We start from the raw sequence: 18,053 nt of genomic DNA, 5'->3' as shown, positions 1-18,053 counted from the left end.
CGCACACCTTGTCTGGGGCATTAGGGTGTTAATGGATTACCGAAAGGTGTTGACTCAGGTATGTGTGAGCGTGCGTGTGTGTAAATGACTGAGATGCAGTGCTCAAAGTGTGCTGGGGGTCTAGTTCAGACACTAGTCTCGACTTCACATTTCTCTCTGATGCCGCCTCTCCCTCTGTGATCTGTGTCCTGTTCTCTCATTTTTGCTTAATCCTTTTATCGCCTCACCCGTGCACATTAGTGTTTTATTTGTGTTTTTTTCTTTTGCAATGTCTCCTTTTTGCATTGCCTAACTGTCACCAGCCCTCAACATGGATATTGGAGGACTGACCACAGTTGTAGCAAATTCTGCTTACATCAATGCTCGTGGAAGCATTGATGGCTCCAACACAGCAGCCGCTCGGGATAAGAAGTACCATTCTCGTCTCAAACTTCCCCACATCACTGTGTGTGAGGACCTGAGGGACACCCTGGATCTGGCCTTTGATGTAGTCTGCATTGAACAGCCCATCGGCAAACGCCTCTTTAGGGAATTCTTAGATTCACTTAAAGAGTACCATGGGGCTTGCCGTTTGTGGAAAGACATCGAGGGATATGACCTGGCGGAGGATTCAGACAGGGCAACGAAGGCCTCAAAGATTATCCAGCGTTACATGGACCCCTCAGCCAAACACTACTGCCCGTTCCTGTCTGAGGACATCATAGCTAAGGTGAAGGAAAGCCAGGAGGCTGCAAGTGATGATTTGTTTGCTGCGACGTTGGTCAATACGTTGGACTTCCTGCGTGATGTCCCTTACACTTTCTTCATGGAGAGCTTGTTTCTGAAGAGGTACATGCAGTGGAAGTGGCTTGAAATGCAGCCCATGGATGCAGACTGGTTCCTAGACTTCCGCGTGCTGGGGAAAGGTGGGTTTGGGGAGGTGTCTGCCTGTCAGATGAAAGCCACAGGAAAACTGTATGCCTGTAAGAAACTCAACAAGAAGAGGCTGAAGAAGAGGAAAGGCTTTGAGGTGAGAGAACAGCTGTCACTCTTAATGATAAACCTGCCCCTTTATTCACCATGCTTTTGGTCTTTTTCATAAACCATTCATTTTAATAGACATTTAGTTTTAGAACAGGGAGTGAATTTACACTGATCAACTGTGCCCAGATGTGCTTATGCAATATTTTTCAGTGTCTGCCTTTATTAATATTATCACATTATCAGTCAAATCGCTCCATAAATCCAGCCTCAGCTTACATAACATGCCACGACAGTATTGTCACATTTCTTCTTATGCGATTTCAGGGAAACGCACAGCGGTGATTTGATTAATAAAGGCATTTTGCTGGCTTCATATCCCTGGCTAATCATCTTTGTCCCTGCCTCTGTCTCATTTGGCTTTAGCCTGCAGTATTAAACACTGAGACAGGGATAGAGTGATTACTGGGAGCTTTAGTGGAAAGCTCTTCTGAATGGAACTTCTTGGCACAGTTGCATCTTGCCCTTGACTTGCTTGAGGTCAACTTTTGAAATGCACTTTAACTTCAAATGGCATGTAATATCAGCATATTCGTCTTTAACCCCACGGAAGAAAAGTCTGTAGTTATTCTTTTAAGTTTTTCTCTTTCAAAAAAAAGTTTCTGTGCCATTGTTTTTCAAAAATGGTCTTTCCTAATTTCCTCCTGTAGGGAGCAATGGTGGAGAAGAGGATTCTTGAGAAGGTTCACAGTCGCTTCATTGTGTCATTGGCATACGCCTTCCAGTCAAAGGATGAACTGTGTCTGGTCATGACCATCATGAATGGAGGAGACCTCAAGTAACTTCACATTCCGAAAAACTCTCAAAGCACAAACACGAACAGATAGGCTCACTGAGGATACAGTTAGAGCACACGTTCCTCTTCCCTGCTATGTTGCTATGTAATTTAAAAACAGAACATGTCTTTTGAACATCAGAAGGTGTGCAGCTGTGACACCAGATGTAAACACTTTTAACAATCGCCTGCAGTCAATTCCTGAACGATGACTTCTGCAGTTTCTTTATAGTGGGACCGATTATGTGTAATAATATGCACATTCTGTTGCATTCAACAGCTAATCCGTTGTATGTCTGTAGACGGACACATGGGTGCAGCTGCATGTGTCGGTTTCAGTATCTAACTAACATCCATGAGAAAAACACCCATGTTCAGAAGATACCCTGAGGGATTCCTTTAAAAGCACCAGCCACTTAAAGTCACATTTTTTAAATGCCTTTATTTCTCGAAATATTGACAGGTTATATAGATTATAATCTGTGACTGTAGTTAGCAAAAAGAGAGCATAATGAGAACAGTATGCATGTAAAACCCATGAAAAAACTACATATAAAAACTGTAATTCTGCAAAGGTACGCAGATGATAAGCCCTTTTACACATGACGGGACGAAAGCTCACCTGTTCTCTGTTCCCTGAAGGTACCATATCTACCTGGTGGATGAAAACAACCCGGGGTTTGAGGAGCCCAGAGCCTGTTTTTACATCGCTCAGATCATCCAAGGCATGGAGCACCTCCACCAGAAAAGAATCATCTACAGAGATCTCAAACCAGAAAATGTGCTGCTCGATAATGATGGTAATGCATTTTCTTTGGTTAAACAATAGAAAAACTGTCATTGTTCATGTGTAATTAATAGCTAATCAAGTTATCTTTATATTGTCTCCCAGGGAATGTGCGTATATCTGACCTGGGTCTTGCTGTAGAGCTAAAAGAAGGCAAAACACTGACCAAAGGATATGCTGGGACACCAGGTGGGTCTCATCTGTATTTACAAAGACTCAAATTTCAAATTTAAAGCTGTAATTTCAACGTTTGCGTACATCCACTTGCTGGCATTGGTTCTTGCAGGGTACATGGCTCCAGAGATGCTGAAAGGAGAGAAGTACGACACTTCAGTGGACTACTTCACTCTGGGTGTGACACTGTTTGAGTTCATGGCTGCTAAGAATCCATTCAGAAACAGGGGGGAGAAGGTCAGTCAGCGTTTAGCATAACTTGAGCGATACCTTCTTCACAAAACTTTATAATTAACTATTCAAAATGATCTCCTGTTTAGGTTGAACGCGAGGAGATGAAAGAACGTATGCTGACACGGGAGGTGACCTATCCAGACAATTTCAGTGAGCATGCGAAGGCGCTCTGTGATGGGCTGCTGGCTAAAGAGGTGGATAAGAGGATGGGTTTCAGGAATGAATGCTGTGATGAGATCAGAGCACACTCATTTTTCAGTGACATCAACTGGAGGAAACTGAACGCAGGTACCATCTAATTTCTCAGTCTTACTTGTATAACTTGAAATAAAGATTGTGATAAATTAAGAGGCAACCTTTAAGCCTGCATTATTTTTAATGGCCAGCAGGGAGCGACTCCGCAGGTTGCAAATAGAAGTACACGAGAAGATGCCATTCTCACTTGATTTATATCCTCAGTAAACATTTTCCGAATGAATGTATGGTCTCAATCACTAGTTTCAAGTCTTTTTCAGTACAGCATGATGTTCATTTCGTAAATGATGGTCCCATTTAGAGTAAAGTAGACCATAAATACCTTGTGATTGACAAGGCAGTACCGTGTCCATGTTTTCATCTTTGGCCCTTTCACAGTGTGTTTTCTGTTTATTAATTATTAACAACAAAAGAGTAAATAACATTTGGGTCACCTAAAGATGTCTTGTTCAGTTTTTGGTTGTTCATTTTTGCACCTTGCTAACTTAGCATGTGCTAGGCTAGTAGCCATTTTGGCCATCTCCCCCTCTGGCCCAAATATGATCTTTTCCGGGTCCAAAAAATCTTTGTCCACTTCATAGATAGTCTATGACATGAATAAGCATTGTGTCCAAAGTGAAAAGGTTTATTTACATATTTTATTTAGACCCTGAAAATGGCTTCAATCCTCCTACAGTTAGATTTTTAAAGTCCATTTCTCTCGCCTGTTCAGGTATTCTGCCTCCTCCTTTCGTCCCCGACCCTAAAGTGGTATACGCTAAAAGCCTGGATGATGTCGGGGCTTTCTCCTCGGTGAAGGGAGTGACCTTTGAGGACCCTGACAAGACCTTTTTCGATGAGTTTTCCTCAGGCAACATCCCCATCCCCTGGCAGGAGGAGATGATCGAAATGGGCATTTATGGAGAACTCAACGTTTGGGGTCCTCCAGGCACCGTCCCTAATGACCTCCGCAGGGAGTCCATACTAGAGCAGCCAAAGTCATCAACCTGCTGTATATCGTAGAGTCATTGCATCACCTTTAAAAAAATACATCAACCATACAGCGTATAGACTTGCAGAATTAAGACTCCACTACTCAAGACAGACACAAGTCTCTTCTGAACTTTCTGACGACAGAGTTAAAGTTAAGTTTGAGACTCCAAACCTTAATTGGTGAGCGCAGGAAACATCAAGAACAGAATGGAGCTGGATTTAAAAACCTGGAATGGATGTCATTATAGATTTATCAGTTTCCTCCTTTCATACTCTCTCTTGATCTTCTCTGTCTTTGTCCCTTTCTCAATCCATTCTCTCTTCTGTGTGTGCATGTGTTAAACTATTATAAGGCTTTTAGATTGAAAATGCATTTTAAAAATCTAATTTTTAAGCAGTCACATGTTGAACATGTAAATTGTAAATGCGCTCTTGTATAGTATATGCCATTTAATGGAAAGTGTTTATTTCTTCACGAGTCTACTGTTCCTTAGTTTTTACTAACGGCTGAATTAACTGCTGCTGTTGAAATACCAAAAGACATGTCCTGAAACACAGTTTCATGCTTTTGGGAAAACCTTTTTGTGTTTGTTTCCTCGTTCTTAATTGACTCCAAGAGCAAAGAACCTTTGATAAAAGTTAATGTAGTCTGAGACAAATCTGAATATAGAGAAATATTTATAGCAAATCAATTTATTTTTTAATAACAAATTGTTGAGCAAAAGTTAATAAAGTCAGAAATATGAACTGTATGAAAAAGTGATGGCAAATAAAAGGATTGCTAATTGAAATAGAAATTTGAGCTTCATTTCTGCAACAGTTACAGCATTTTAAGAAGTAATGTTTTGTAAACAGCTATATATATATATATACATATATATATATATATATATATATATATATATATATATATATATATATATGTATATATATATGTATATACATATATACTTTTCTCTACAGTGATGTAAATAAGTGAGAGGAAAATGGAATTTCCTTTTTCCCCCTTAAATCGTTAAACATAAAACTCTCCAAGCTCCTCTGTCACTCTTTGGCTGTGGCCTTGTATATCCTCACTTCCTGCTGTGGGAGCTCAATGAGCAGCGTCGTGTTGAAACTGCTCTGAAAACATTCTGTGAACCTCAAGTCTGACTGGAACCGGATCTTATTGGCCCACAGCAGCGTTGTTCGACTTCCTGGTTGGCAAAAGTGACGCATGGTTTGCAGCAGTTCTTCGAGGCAGCCGTGAGGATAGACCACATCAGCTGCGAGCACGTAGTCGTAGTGGTAGGACGGGTAGGGAAAGTCTCGCTCCAGGTCCTGAGCCCAGGTAAGGGCAGCCACCTGAGGGGTGTAGCGGGACCGGCCCTTGGTGTTCCGCAGAAGGTTAAAGGTCAGATTCGATAGGATGTCTGGCAGGTCGGTAGCTGTCACCCAAGCACCTGGAAAACATATATGCCTATTTCAGACCACTTCACCTACACCACCTGCTGTCATGTAATTGGGAGGCTTGAAGTCGTTGTGGTTTTCACACTACATGAATGATTGTACACCGATGCAATCACCAACTTTTTTGGTGACTGGCCCATTTTATTTCATTTCAAGTTCATTTTACAAAGAGATTTAAGAGCTTTTCATAGTTTCGAAGCAAAAATTTGATCATCTGTCTGCTTGTTCGAGGGGATGTATCATTACTGATTTAATTTCCTGCCTTTTCAGAAGTCGCTTATGAGCTATGAAAAAAAAACAAAAAAGTTCGGGTTAATAAAAATGTTGTCCTTTATGGTTTGGAAAATGCTGACAAGAGGCGACTCAAATCATGTTGTCATTGCACGTTGACATTGTCACTTAGAAAATTACTAAAAAAGAGAAGACATTCAGTGTAAAACTTGGGTCTGTATAACAGGACTTTAGTTTTATTTCATTTGGATTAAAAATAACACTCATGTTTGGGACCAAAGGATTTGCAAAATCAGTCTGATAATCACTTTGTCAAAATATCCCTGCAGCTACTGGCCTGTTTGTAATGCAAAAATGTGTGGTGTGGGTGGAGAGTCGTGGCCCACAGACAATGAATCTCAATGTTTTAATGACCTGCCGACGTTTCCCCGAGTTCCAGCAACAGGTCAGAATTTAAATTCTGCACAAAAGATGAACAGATACCCGGAAAATATTCAGTGAATATTTATGTGATAAATCCTTCAAAGCATTCTCTCACAGCACAAACAATGACTGTCTTAAACAAGAAACCCAAAATACAACTTTTAGATTTTTTTAATGCTAATTTGATTGTTCATTTGATATACAACTAATTGTTAATGTCTACATTTGTATGAAATAGGGTTAAAGTTGGCAAACAACCTTTTACCACTGAGGACGTCAGTGTCAGCAACCTACTGGTGAAAGTTATTGTTTCATACACACAGTACATGTTGTTTAAGGTGCAACTGGACTTTATCATAAACTTACCAAGCAGACTAGCCACTATTGAGAGCAAGCCAGTCCCAGCTCCAATCTCCAGCACCGCTTTGTCCATCAGGTTCATTTGTTGTTGGTTATTCTCCAAGAACTGGCTCATAGCTATGGCCTGCAAAATAAATTCTCATGATCACATTTACGACAACAGAGGAGGTCGGAGAATGTGCAGATAACGCAGTGGCTGAACATACCCCTGGCCAGATCAGAGCACCAAAAGTATCCATAGACTCGCGGATGCTGATGTCATGACCAGCAATGTGAAAAGACTCCTTCCCGAGTGCGTAGTAAACACTGGGCTCCCAGATGCTCCTCCTGTCAAAAGCCTCTCCTGCCATCACTTTCTGGTCTGTTAATGCTGTAGAGTGGATCAGTGTGACAAATTTAAAAACACACCTGTACTTTATCTCTGCAATACAAAAACTGGACTAGTGATGGCAGTGCACACTAGGGTTCAATCCAAAGTTACCTTCATCTGTGGCCTTCTGCTCCACTGGTTTCCCATCCTGTTTGTCATCCACCTCCTTTTTCTTTCCATGATGCTTGTGTCGGACATGTTGGCTCCCTCTCTCCATGACCACTGAATACCCCTGAAGGAAAAGTAGTTTAACAATCAGAATCCTTTTTAATGCCAAGTAAGTTTTCACAGACAAGGAATTTGCTTTGGTGTATTTGTACATAACAATAAGAATAGTTAGAGGAAATACAAATAAAAGCAAGTACTACTTGAGTCAAGAAACATAGATATAGAATAGAGAAAAAGCCCAATTAAAAAAATAATTAGATGGGGATAAGAGTTGGTGTCAATTCTGATTCTGGGACCACTTCTTCTGGATGAAACTGTTTTTGTGGTGTGAGGTCCTGATGGACCACAGCCTCCTGCCACAGGGGAGTGATTCAAAAAGTTTGTCTCTGGGGTGGGAGGGGTCGGCCAAAAACACTTTTGTAACAGGAGTATCCTCAGAGTTTAGCTTTTGATTATGATTAATACATTTTAAAGGCGTACTAATAAAAATGAAGCCTACATGTCCCATAATGCAGCTCAATCTTCCTGCATGGTGAACACTCCCTTTTATTAAACCCCACACCTCCTGTTTCATGACATATTAAAAAACGTTAAATCTCAAGACCAATCTAAGGCCCTGTTCAGACCTAGTATTATGTGTCTTGGGTGATCGGATCACAAGTGGACAGCTCTAATGCTGCGCCAGTTGATCTCAGAAGTCGGAATATCTGAGTTTGAAGTTGCAAAAAAACAAAAAGCCCCACCTTAACATCCAACATGGTGGTGCCCAGCATCAACAGTAGTTAAAGCTGCAGGAAGACACTGTTTATCGTCACTTCTGATTATTTGTGTCTCATTAAATGTCCATCTTTAATCTGTTGCTACGGTGTTTGTAAGCACAAAATACAGGATAATGCATTGTTATCAGCTGGAGTGCTAACAATGGTGAACTCCTTCAATTCAATGTTTTTCTTATTTTGTAACTAGAATGCGGTGAACTTTGGTGTGATGTCATTCTCTTTTTCCGACTTCTGAGGTAAATTGAATGCACTTACGTACGGGTTGGAATGCACCCAAGATGAACTGAGAACCGATCGCTCAGACAACATTCAGAGGTGGCAGATGGCGACATTGAGCAACCTGTGTACAAACAGTTGTGTACGCGACTATGAAGGTAGACAATAATCTTATATTTTTAGGTTCATAAAATGACCCTGAATTCACAAATATGTGAGATTACTATACCGACATTCCTGCAGTCTTACGTTGAGCAATGAATTAATGCCATTTTCAATAAATGTTTCATCTATATTAGCCATTGTTGCTACTAGCTGGTTGGACCTGACAGGGTTCTGGTGGTTGACCAGCGTGGTCACGTAGCCTTCTAGCTATCACAGTGTTGCCAGGTTGGTTTAAAATTTATAACATTACAAACATCTTGTAGAATTATAAAAAAATATCATTATTAGCTAGAAAATAATATGAATATAAAGAAAAACGTCAGGACTGTGACAAACCACACAACACAAAAACCTAAAGCTATCAATGGACTGCATGTCTTTTCTATTTTAGAATAACAGGCTGTAAAACAGATCGTTTTTTACGGCAAAAGTTCAGACACCATGTACACTTTAATATCTACCATTGTTCGTTTTTTAACACTTTTTACCGTACCTTTTAAAATGCGATGAGTGGACATCAAACTGCATGATAAATAATAAATATTAATTTAATAAATTAATGAAAACTATTCTCTTATTACGTCTTAACAAGTATGAATGTGTGTTAAAATAATCCTTGTTGTTCACTGCTTAGCTTTCAGTGTTGACAAAATGCATATCTTTACCTTTTAATTATGTGGATTATCATAAACATTTCCAGTGTTTCCCTGGCTAGGAATTGTGTTTTATTTTTAGTGTGCATCGTTAAATGATTGAGTGTGTTTCTTTAAGCTCAGTAAAAGTTGGAATGGCTTCAGAATGAACTAGATTTAGTCCACTAGTCTCTTTGGCTGTTACTGGACTCCGGTCTGGAGCCCAGAAGCACAGCTGGTTAAACCCCCTGGACAGTTTACCTCTGATGCACATCACATTCAGCTGGATCTCCATGAAGGACACGGTATGATGTCATTTAAAAACAATCATTGTCATCAGAAATAATAAAGTGCCTTTAACTATATTGCTGGAACATACCTGTAAGAAGCAGTTGTCGTTTATTCCTCTTTTCTTGTTGTGTCTGAACTTCTCTCTGCTGTGTTCTCGTGTTTATAGGAGCGGCATCGTCTGAGACACACCCCTGAGTGAGGCTCGGGTATTTGGGCAGACACACGCAGAGAAACAGATTTATCATCTCTGACGAAGAGAGGATCACTCCTGACCCCTCCCAGCACTTTAACATACACTCTTGCTGTCCGTGCGTAAATTATACTATAGTGCTTTAAAATCAGGTCCAGCATTTTGTTTCTTCAGAATATTTTTCACTACATCTGCAGATAACTTTTGTTCCATCCTCTCATCCTGAATGAACCAGACATTTGGCAGGAGCAGGAGTTTCAGGTTGGGCTGTAGGGACAAACATTTGAGAAACAGGTATTCCCACTGAGCACGGTGCCAACATATTTTCATATTTATGTTTATCCTGGAAGGGAAATCTGGATGTGTGAAATGGAAGTGTGCCATTTCAGAGGCTCCACAGAGAATAGTGTTAATTTCTAAAGCAATCAGCAGGAGAGTGAGAAAAACAGTTTACACAGGCCAGGGCTGAAAAAGACACTTCCACCGTAATACGTTAATAGAGCATTTATCTTCCCCTCTCTCCCCTCTTCACCCCCTGACATGTGAAATCTCTGAACCTGTGCTTTCCCTAGGTCCTACTCGCTGTGAACTGTAAAGCTATTTTAAAAATGCAAATCATCAGCCAGAGCTAAAGGGGACAGGAAGGGGTGAGAGACAAAGCAGCAGCAGTATGGTGGAAAATCCTCAGCTCTCCTCAAAGTATAGTTTTTGGATTGAAGGAACTTGCAGTTCAGGCAAGATTAAAGTAAAAAAAACAAAAAATGAAAGGATGGCGAGGAAAAACAAAAGGATAAACAATTGGTGTAGCTTTTCCTTGTTGGAGAGCGCTGAAAGAAGAGAAGGGTCGAGGGTAAGATATTATAAAAGTAACCATCTGACGATTTCATGACTTGGCCTTTTCTTTCCCTCTGCCCTTATTTGCACAGGAACGCTCCTGGGGCTGGGGGGACTGCAGGTTTAAATAGTGATGGGGAGAGATGCAAAGCAAAGTCCCCAGCAAGATCTGAACCAGGGACGCTGCAAACCACTGTTACTGAGATAGAATATATAAATATATAAACATAAAAAGAAAAATCAAATATAAATATAATATAAAAGACCCTCCCCTGCTCTCCCAAAAACTACCTTCAGCCATTACAATTATGATGCCCTCCCTTTTTGTGACCCCCCTTCTCCTCCCGCTGAGGAATTTTCTACAGTCCCTTAGTGTGACAAAAACAACATGTCAACAAACTGTGAAAGGGAACAGTGGTCACAGATTTAATCACCAGAAGGATGTAGATAACTTACATATAATCATTAGGCTGTTTTACACGACTTCACCCAAATAACTCCTTGACTAAAAACAGAAGGGTGCTTTGCAGAATGAGCTGTGTATGATGTTGACATGGTTTTTTAGAAATCAATTTGATGCACCTTTTCCTCCAATTCAAACAACCATTGGTTTGCATGATATATTTAGAGTTTGCATATTGTTTAATCTATTACAGTGGAAATCAAGTGTGCATACAGATACATTATTGTTTATATATTGAATCGTTACCTCACTATATTGATGAAAATGAATGCAGACTTGATGTCTATTGTGAAGGATTTCACATCTCAGGAAAGAGATTTAGAAGATTTAAAACGATTTCAATGTAAAAGTTTCTGCAGTGCATTCAAAAATGTTCAAAAGTATTCATGATTTGTAGTACTTGAACTCAATGGCATGTCCTTTTGAGTACTTTCCCACCAGATGAGCTGAAGGTATGTCTTCTTGAAAATGGGTCTAATATCTGACTATGTGCGAGCATTTTAAAATAAGGTTTTGTCTGTTATTTGACATGAAGAAACACCGCCGATTAGTGCTGTTATGTATCAGCGCTATCAAACACCCTGGTGTGAACATTGTTTACAGATTGTTTTTGTACCAGAGTTCAGTTGACAAAGTGGTATTCATCATGCAGAGGGTTTGAAAGCCGGGCCGTGTGGCTCAGTCGGGAGGATTCACCGCCTCGTACACAAACATGTCAGCAGACAACTGGTTAGAAGCTAGAAAATGACTCGAACTGACAGATGGCAAGCAGCAACACTGAGTCACACCATCTAAACAGCAACATTACAATAAGCAGCCAAGGTATTAAGGGATTTCCAGAGCATGAGGATCTCAACACCAGGAATCCACCGCTCTCTATTTCATTTATCAATCATTGTTGTTGAATTATATATCACACAGATGTTCTTATTGGGCCAGAATGGATCTGAATGCATTAATATCTTATTTGTCTGTTTGAATTTACGCGCCTGATGATGATGAACCAGATCTGATTATGTCTAAAATATGATCTTATAGTGTGTCCACACAATGTGCGGCAAAGTCATTTAGAGATTGAAAATGCACATTAAACTGTGATCTCTTAAATCCAGCAAAAGCCACTTTTCCAGGTAGGGGAACAAAGAAGAGTCTGCAACTCTCACACAAGTAAAATATGGTGTTTCTCAAACAATAGCGTACGTATGAATATATAAGTGAAATATTCATATTAGTGAATGGGTCTGGGTGGATGTTTATGTAGAGCAGTCAGCAATTGCAATAGGAGGATGAAGAGCTGCCAGTCATCACCCTAGAAGTGGTAATCCTCACCTCCACCACATCCAAAGGTCAGTAAGCGGTTGTGCAGGCCAGTGGAAAATGAGTCACAGTCACACACAGTAACATGTGAGTCCCTGCAGGCTTTACAGTAGCCGCATGTGCAGCGTGAGTGTGTGAATACATCAGTTAATGGGTGCTAAGCTCCTGTAGTTTAAAAGTGGAAGGCGAGGATTGGAATTCGAGAAGCTGAGAGATGCAGCATTGACAGAAGGACATAAACATATCCAGACAGCAATGTTGCAGACAGTAAACATGAAATCTTAAATCTTGGTGTGACAGATTTTGGGCACCAGAACAGATTTCTCTCATCCACAGACGGACCGCTCCTTGATTAGCCAGAATTCCTGGACGCCATGAGTTGGGTGAGGTGGGTCCCGCCGTATATGGGTCGTAGACGGACTGGAGGTTTAGATACAACCCAATGGGCTGATGGTTGTGTCATCATCTAAACCTCAGAGACGCACCCCTCCCCCAGCAGAGCTGCTCTAACTCTGTTCCTAGTTTAATAGGTACACATGAACTAATGTCCCGTAATACATCCTACAATCATGAAGGTTAAAATGTTCAGTTTGTGTTGAAAAGGTTTCAGAGAAGAATTGATTCGGGCTGCAGTTCGTGCTTCTCTTGAACTGTATTGCATTATAGAGAGAGGTGTTTCTAATATGATCAACCCACTTACTGTATATGAACAATAATAAATAAAATGTTATATGTGTTATATTATAGGACTGTTGTATTAGGCTGCATTAGTTTTAGCCAATGTGCAATAAACTTGCAACTTCAGGTGCTTCAAGTATGGTAAAAAAAATACTTAATTGTAAAAGTATGCATTGGCTTCTGCACTTGTGACAAAAACCAAATGCTTAAAGTGTAAGTCTGGCGACAACGGATCCTATGGCTTTTTAGGCATGAAAATACATCAACTAGGGCATCGAGACAGTTTTTTTCCTTGATCAACTATGTATGGAAAAATCCTGGATAAACGCTAACAGACCCACAGGGCTAACACTGATTAGCTCGGGGGGGTGCGCTGAACGCAACCAAAACGACAGTTTTTAACCACTAATACTGCTCAAAATAACACCAGACCTCTGCAGTAGCATGATAACAGACTCTATACATAAAATGAAGCACCAACAACGTAGTTAGTGAACCTGGTGTTTATTAAAAAAGACTGTTTTAAAGGTCTGTGCCTTACCAGTAGGTCCATGTTAACAGGTAGTCCATACAAGATTAATATAATTATATATACGTAATATATGTAATTAAGTGCCATATATTTCCTATGGTTGAACGAGCTCCGCGCTGACATCTGAACAGCAGAGAGTCGGCATATCTTCTGCTGCAGGCTAAAAACTTTTTCAATGTCATCTTGGCTAAGGAGGTGATGATGTAAAATAAAAATAATAAAAAAATACTAAATTAAAAAAACTATGTAATTTGATTTATTTGAAGCTAACTTACTTGTTTGATTCGTGCTCTTCTGGGTTGTACCCTCATGGTTGAATGCACTCATTGGAAGTTGCCTTGGATAAAAGCCTCAGCTGAATGTAATGTAATGTACTATAAATATTGAGACACACTTGAATACACATGTATACTAAGTACACTTTGATTAAGTGCAATTAAGTCTGCTTATTTCATATGAATATATAATCATTTGTTGTCGTTTTATCATTGTATATAGTATATTATTATTGTTTTTTACGGTTTGTGTCCTTTGAGTACTTTTTAAAGCGCTAAATTATTACTCATAATAACAATAACAGAAATTATAATCATAAGAAGCTCAACAATAAAAAGTCATGTTTTCTTTATTTACAGGATATCAGCTTCTTATCAAAAAACACATTTTTGAATATAATAATACAACATGCTAAGAAGTCCAGATTTAGTAGCATTCAATAAACTGTGTTATGGTCCTTTAGCTCATTGTCTGTAAGTCCATGCTGCTTTCCAAGATGGGATTTTAAACTAAAAGAAAAACTCTGATTCAAATTAGGCAAAGAAGCAAATAGAAAAGTAAATCCACTAATAAGGATAGGAGCAGATGAAAGCCTGAGGTGTCCCACATGTGGCGTCATTGAATGTTCCACTTACTGAAAGACAAACAATCAGCCGATCAGAAATTAAGTCATGTATAGTGGTCAACAGGAACGTAAAAAAAAAGTATGTGACCTTAATTTCAGCTTTAAACAACAATCTGACTCTTACCACGTGGCAGCGCCTCCACACAGTCCTCCGCATCTGCTGTGTTATTGGGCTCCCCTAACAGCCAATCAGCATAGGCCCAGCGGGATCCATCCAACCAGATAAAGCGACCGCTCTGACAGATAACAGGAGATTAACAAGGATAAACAACGTTTACTTCATTTCTCCAGATACAAACATGGAAATGAAATGATATGAAGGCTAAACTATTATTTACAGATGTATTTACCATTTGCCAATGTGACAATGAAAAAAAGATCCGAATGAATAATGAGTTAGTCTCAAAATATTGACTTAGTATCTCAAATTAACGAGTTAATATCTGAAGATGATGAGTAAGTGTCTTAAAATAATGAGTTAGATCTGAAAATAATGAGATAGTGTCAGAAAATAATGAGTTAATATCTGAAAATATTGAGAAACTTTCTCAAAATAATTACTTTCTTGTCTCAAAAATAATGATAAAGGCGTTGTTTTGAGAAAGCTTATCATTATTTTGAGATACTAACTCATTTTTCCTCATTATAATGACTTACATGATCTTTTTTTTCATCACGTTGGCAAAACTGGCTTCCATATTGCTCCCTGACTGACATACACACCTTCAAATATCGTAGTCCTCCAATCCAGGCGCGTGTAAGACCTCCGTTGTTCGGCATCATCATGGAGATCACCTCTCTGTGGATGTGTGAGTTTGTAATGGAGGCCAGGTGGCCACCGGGGTAATTGTCCTGACAGTAGAACTGCGATGAAACAGAGATGAACAGAAAAAGTCGGATGATGCACATTATTATCTGCCTGTTGCTAAAGAAGTCAAACTTTACAAAGATTTCACGGTGCATCTTTGAGATAGTGGAGAACATGTACATGTAAGTACCTCAGCATTTTCAGCTGTCTTTGGTCCTTTGAAGAACTGGTAACACTTCCCTTCAAGCCTCACACCAGGCAAACAGCTCCTCCCTGTGACCAAAAGATAGAATTAAAGTATACTCAATTGTTTCTCTTTAAATGATAGGTTTGCATTTGTTTTAGTAAGCATTTCTCTTGTATACACTGTATTTCTTTTACCTTGCTTGTCTTGTTTTGGCATTGATCCTCCTTCTTCTGTGTTTTCAACTCCCTGACTCATCAAAGCCCTTTTTTCTCTCATAGGCGCCACACCAAATTGAACTCCTCCATCGAGCGCCATTTCGTTTTCCATTTCTCGCTTCTCAAAGTCCGCCATTGGAGACAGCTCCTCCTCCCTAACAGACACACTCCCTGGTTCCTCCATCATCGAATATTCCGACCCCTCCATGCCCATCCTAGTCTCTTCATTTGGATAATACTCCTCTAAACGTGATATGGGCTGCCCCATAATGTCCAACGCTGGCCCTTCTTCCATGATAGCAGCATCTGACATGACCTGTTGATGTACGGAGGGCTCTTCCTCTTCAGGCACCAGTTCCATGATTGGTTCTTCTTCTAAAAACTTCCCCCTCACAAGCCACTCCTCTTCCCCCTCCTCCTCTGGCAGAGGTTGATTGACAGGATCTTCATTCTGAAATGTCGCCCTCACAAACTTTTCCACTTCTGACAGCTGTGTTTCGCCCAGTTTCTCCTCAGACGTACTGTCTTCGCCCAGTGTCAGTAACTCCATGATCGGTTCTCCATCTGAATCGTCGTCCGTCTCGCTCATAACCAACTTATGATTCTGAAACGTCGACCTCACAGACTTTTCCACCTCTGACAGCTTCATGTTGTCATCATCCAGTGGCTCCAACAACTCCATGATGGGCTCGCCCACCATTTTATATTTTCCCTCCATGTCAGTGTTTCTCTCTTCGATCTCTCCTGTGTCAGTCTCTTCTTCAAGGTCCATTTGTACCTCTTGAACCTCTTGGCCCTCATTAAACATGGACTTCACATCTGGCTCTGTCTCCTCCACATCTGGCTCTAACTTTAACTCTGGGTCATTGTTGTGCTCTAGGTTCTTGTTGTCATCGTCATCATCATCCATTAGCTCCTTGATTGGCTCTCCCACCATTTCAAATTTTCCCTCCATGTCAGTGTGCCTCATTTCGAACTCCCTACCTGTTTCAGTCTCTGCCTCAAGGTTCATTTGCACATGGAACTCCTCTTGAACATCTGGCTCCACCTTTAACTGTGGGTCATTGTTGTGCTCTAGGTTCTTGTTGTCATCGTCGTCGTCTTCATCATTATCCATTAGCTCCATGATTGTCTCGCCCACCATTTCATATTTTCCCTCCATGTCTATGTGCTTCTCTTCGATCTCTTGACCTGATTCAATCTCTGCCTTGAGGTTCATTTGCACCTGGAACTTCTCTAGAACATCTGGCTCCACCTTAACTTCTGATTCCACCTTAAACTCTGGGTCATTGTTAAGCTCTGGCTCCATCTCAGCCTCTGGCTTCACGTTACCTTTTAGTTCGGCCATAACCTCTGGATTCAGATTTACTTCTGGCTCCACCTTAACTTCTGGCTTCTTTAGCTCTGGATCTGGTTTAACCTCTGGCTCCTTTAGCTCTGGCTCTGGATTAACCTCTGGCTCCACCTTATCCTCTGGCTCCACCTTAACCTCTGGCTCTGGTTTAACCTCTGGCTCCTTTAGCTCTGGCTCTGGTTTAACCTCTGTCTCTGGATTAACCTCTGGCTCTGGTTTAACCTCTGGCTCCTTTAGCTCTGGCTCTGGTTTAACCTCTGGCTCTGGTTTAACCTCTGGCTCCTTTAGCTCTGGCTCTGGTTTAACCTCTGGCTCCTTTAGCTCTGGCTCTGGTTTAACCTCTGTCTCTGGATTAACCTCTGGCTCTGGTTTAACCTCTGGCTCCTTTAGCTCTGGCTCTGGTTTAACCTCTGGCTCCTTTAGCTCTGGCTCTGGTTTAACCTCTGGCTCCACCTTAACCTCTGACTCCTTTAGCTCTGGCTCTGTATTAACCTCTGTCTTTACGTCACCCGTGTGCTCCTCTTTAACTTGTGGCTTCACTTTAAGCTCTAGTTCCACCACACTTTTCTCCATGTCCACTGGCACCGGGGCCAATTTTTCCTGCAGCTCCACAAAGCCTGGCCTGACTTGTGGTGCAGGATCTTCCACCACCACATGACCCTGCACAGGGACCAAGTCTGCCTGCAGAGGGCTCTGCTCTTCTTCAATCAACACAGGGGTTTGTACCAAGCCTGGAGCCAATGGAGGCATTCCCAGAGCCACTGCAAAGAGACAACAAAAGATAACAATAACATTACTGGTGAAATAACCTGCACCCATGGACAGATTACGAGACAATGGGCCTTTGGGCACAGCCATGTAACAGCCCTCCTCCTCCAGACACTCTTGACTATGAGACTTTGTGTGTATTTGTGGTCATTTGGCCTCTCGTTGTGGTTGTTTTGTGTCTTTTTGTGGTAATTTTGTGTAACTTTGAGGTTTTTTTGTGTATTTTGTGTTTGTTTTGTGTGTGTTTTTGTGATTGTTTTGTGTCTCTTTGTGGTCTTTTGTACCTTTTTCTGATCAATCTACATCTTTTGAGGCAATCAGACTGCCAGACTGTGTCTCTTTGTGGTCATTTTGCCTCTCTTTATGGTTGTTTTCTGATCACTTGATATCTTTTTTATAGTCATTTAATAGACCTTCCAACAAGAGATGTAACAGTTACTTAAACTGATCTGTGCTGATCTGTGCCAGATAAATACGTTCAGTAATCCATCCATGCACATTGAGC

General features: G+C 40.7%; 2 protein-coding genes across 2 annotated transcripts; one reads left to right on the top strand and one right to left on the bottom strand.

Annotated features, from left to right (window-relative positions):
* Positions 1-301: 301 nt before the first annotated feature.
* LOC310952708 (rhodopsin kinase GRK1-like) lies at positions 302-4,247 on the top strand (the record flags this gene model as incomplete). The annotated part of the gene is made up of 7 exons (XM_083921391.1): positions 302-1,009; positions 1,671-1,798; positions 2,438-2,595; positions 2,688-2,771; positions 2,869-2,993; positions 3,077-3,278; positions 3,958-4,247. The coding sequence occupies exons 1-7, from the start codon at positions 311-313 to the stop codon at positions 4,245-4,247; spliced, it is 1,686 nt and encodes a 561-aa protein (XP_083777517.1). The 5' UTR covers positions 302-310.
* Positions 4,248-5,261: 1,014 nt separating this feature from the next.
* mettl21cb (methyltransferase 21C, AARS1 lysine b) lies at positions 5,262-9,453 on the bottom strand (the record flags this gene model as incomplete). Its single annotated transcript, XM_083921434.1, has 5 exons — positions 9,390-9,453; positions 7,162-7,282; positions 6,887-7,050; positions 6,687-6,804; positions 5,262-5,659 (listed from the first exon to the last, which is right to left on the bottom strand). The coding sequence occupies exons 2-5, from the start codon at positions 7,265-7,267 to the stop codon at positions 5,262-5,264; spliced, it is 786 nt and encodes a 261-aa protein (XP_083777560.1). The 5' UTR covers positions 7,268-7,282; positions 9,390-9,453.
* Positions 9,454-18,053: the final 8,600 nt, after the last annotated feature.

The sequence above is a fragment of the Echiichthys vipera genome, assembly GCF_963691815.1.
Source record: "Echiichthys vipera genome assembly, chromosome: 10".
In the NCBI taxonomy this organism is placed as follows: Eukaryota; Metazoa; Chordata; class Actinopteri; order Perciformes; family Trachinidae; genus Echiichthys; species Echiichthys vipera.
This window is presented reverse-complemented; position numbering and strand designations above follow the sequence as displayed.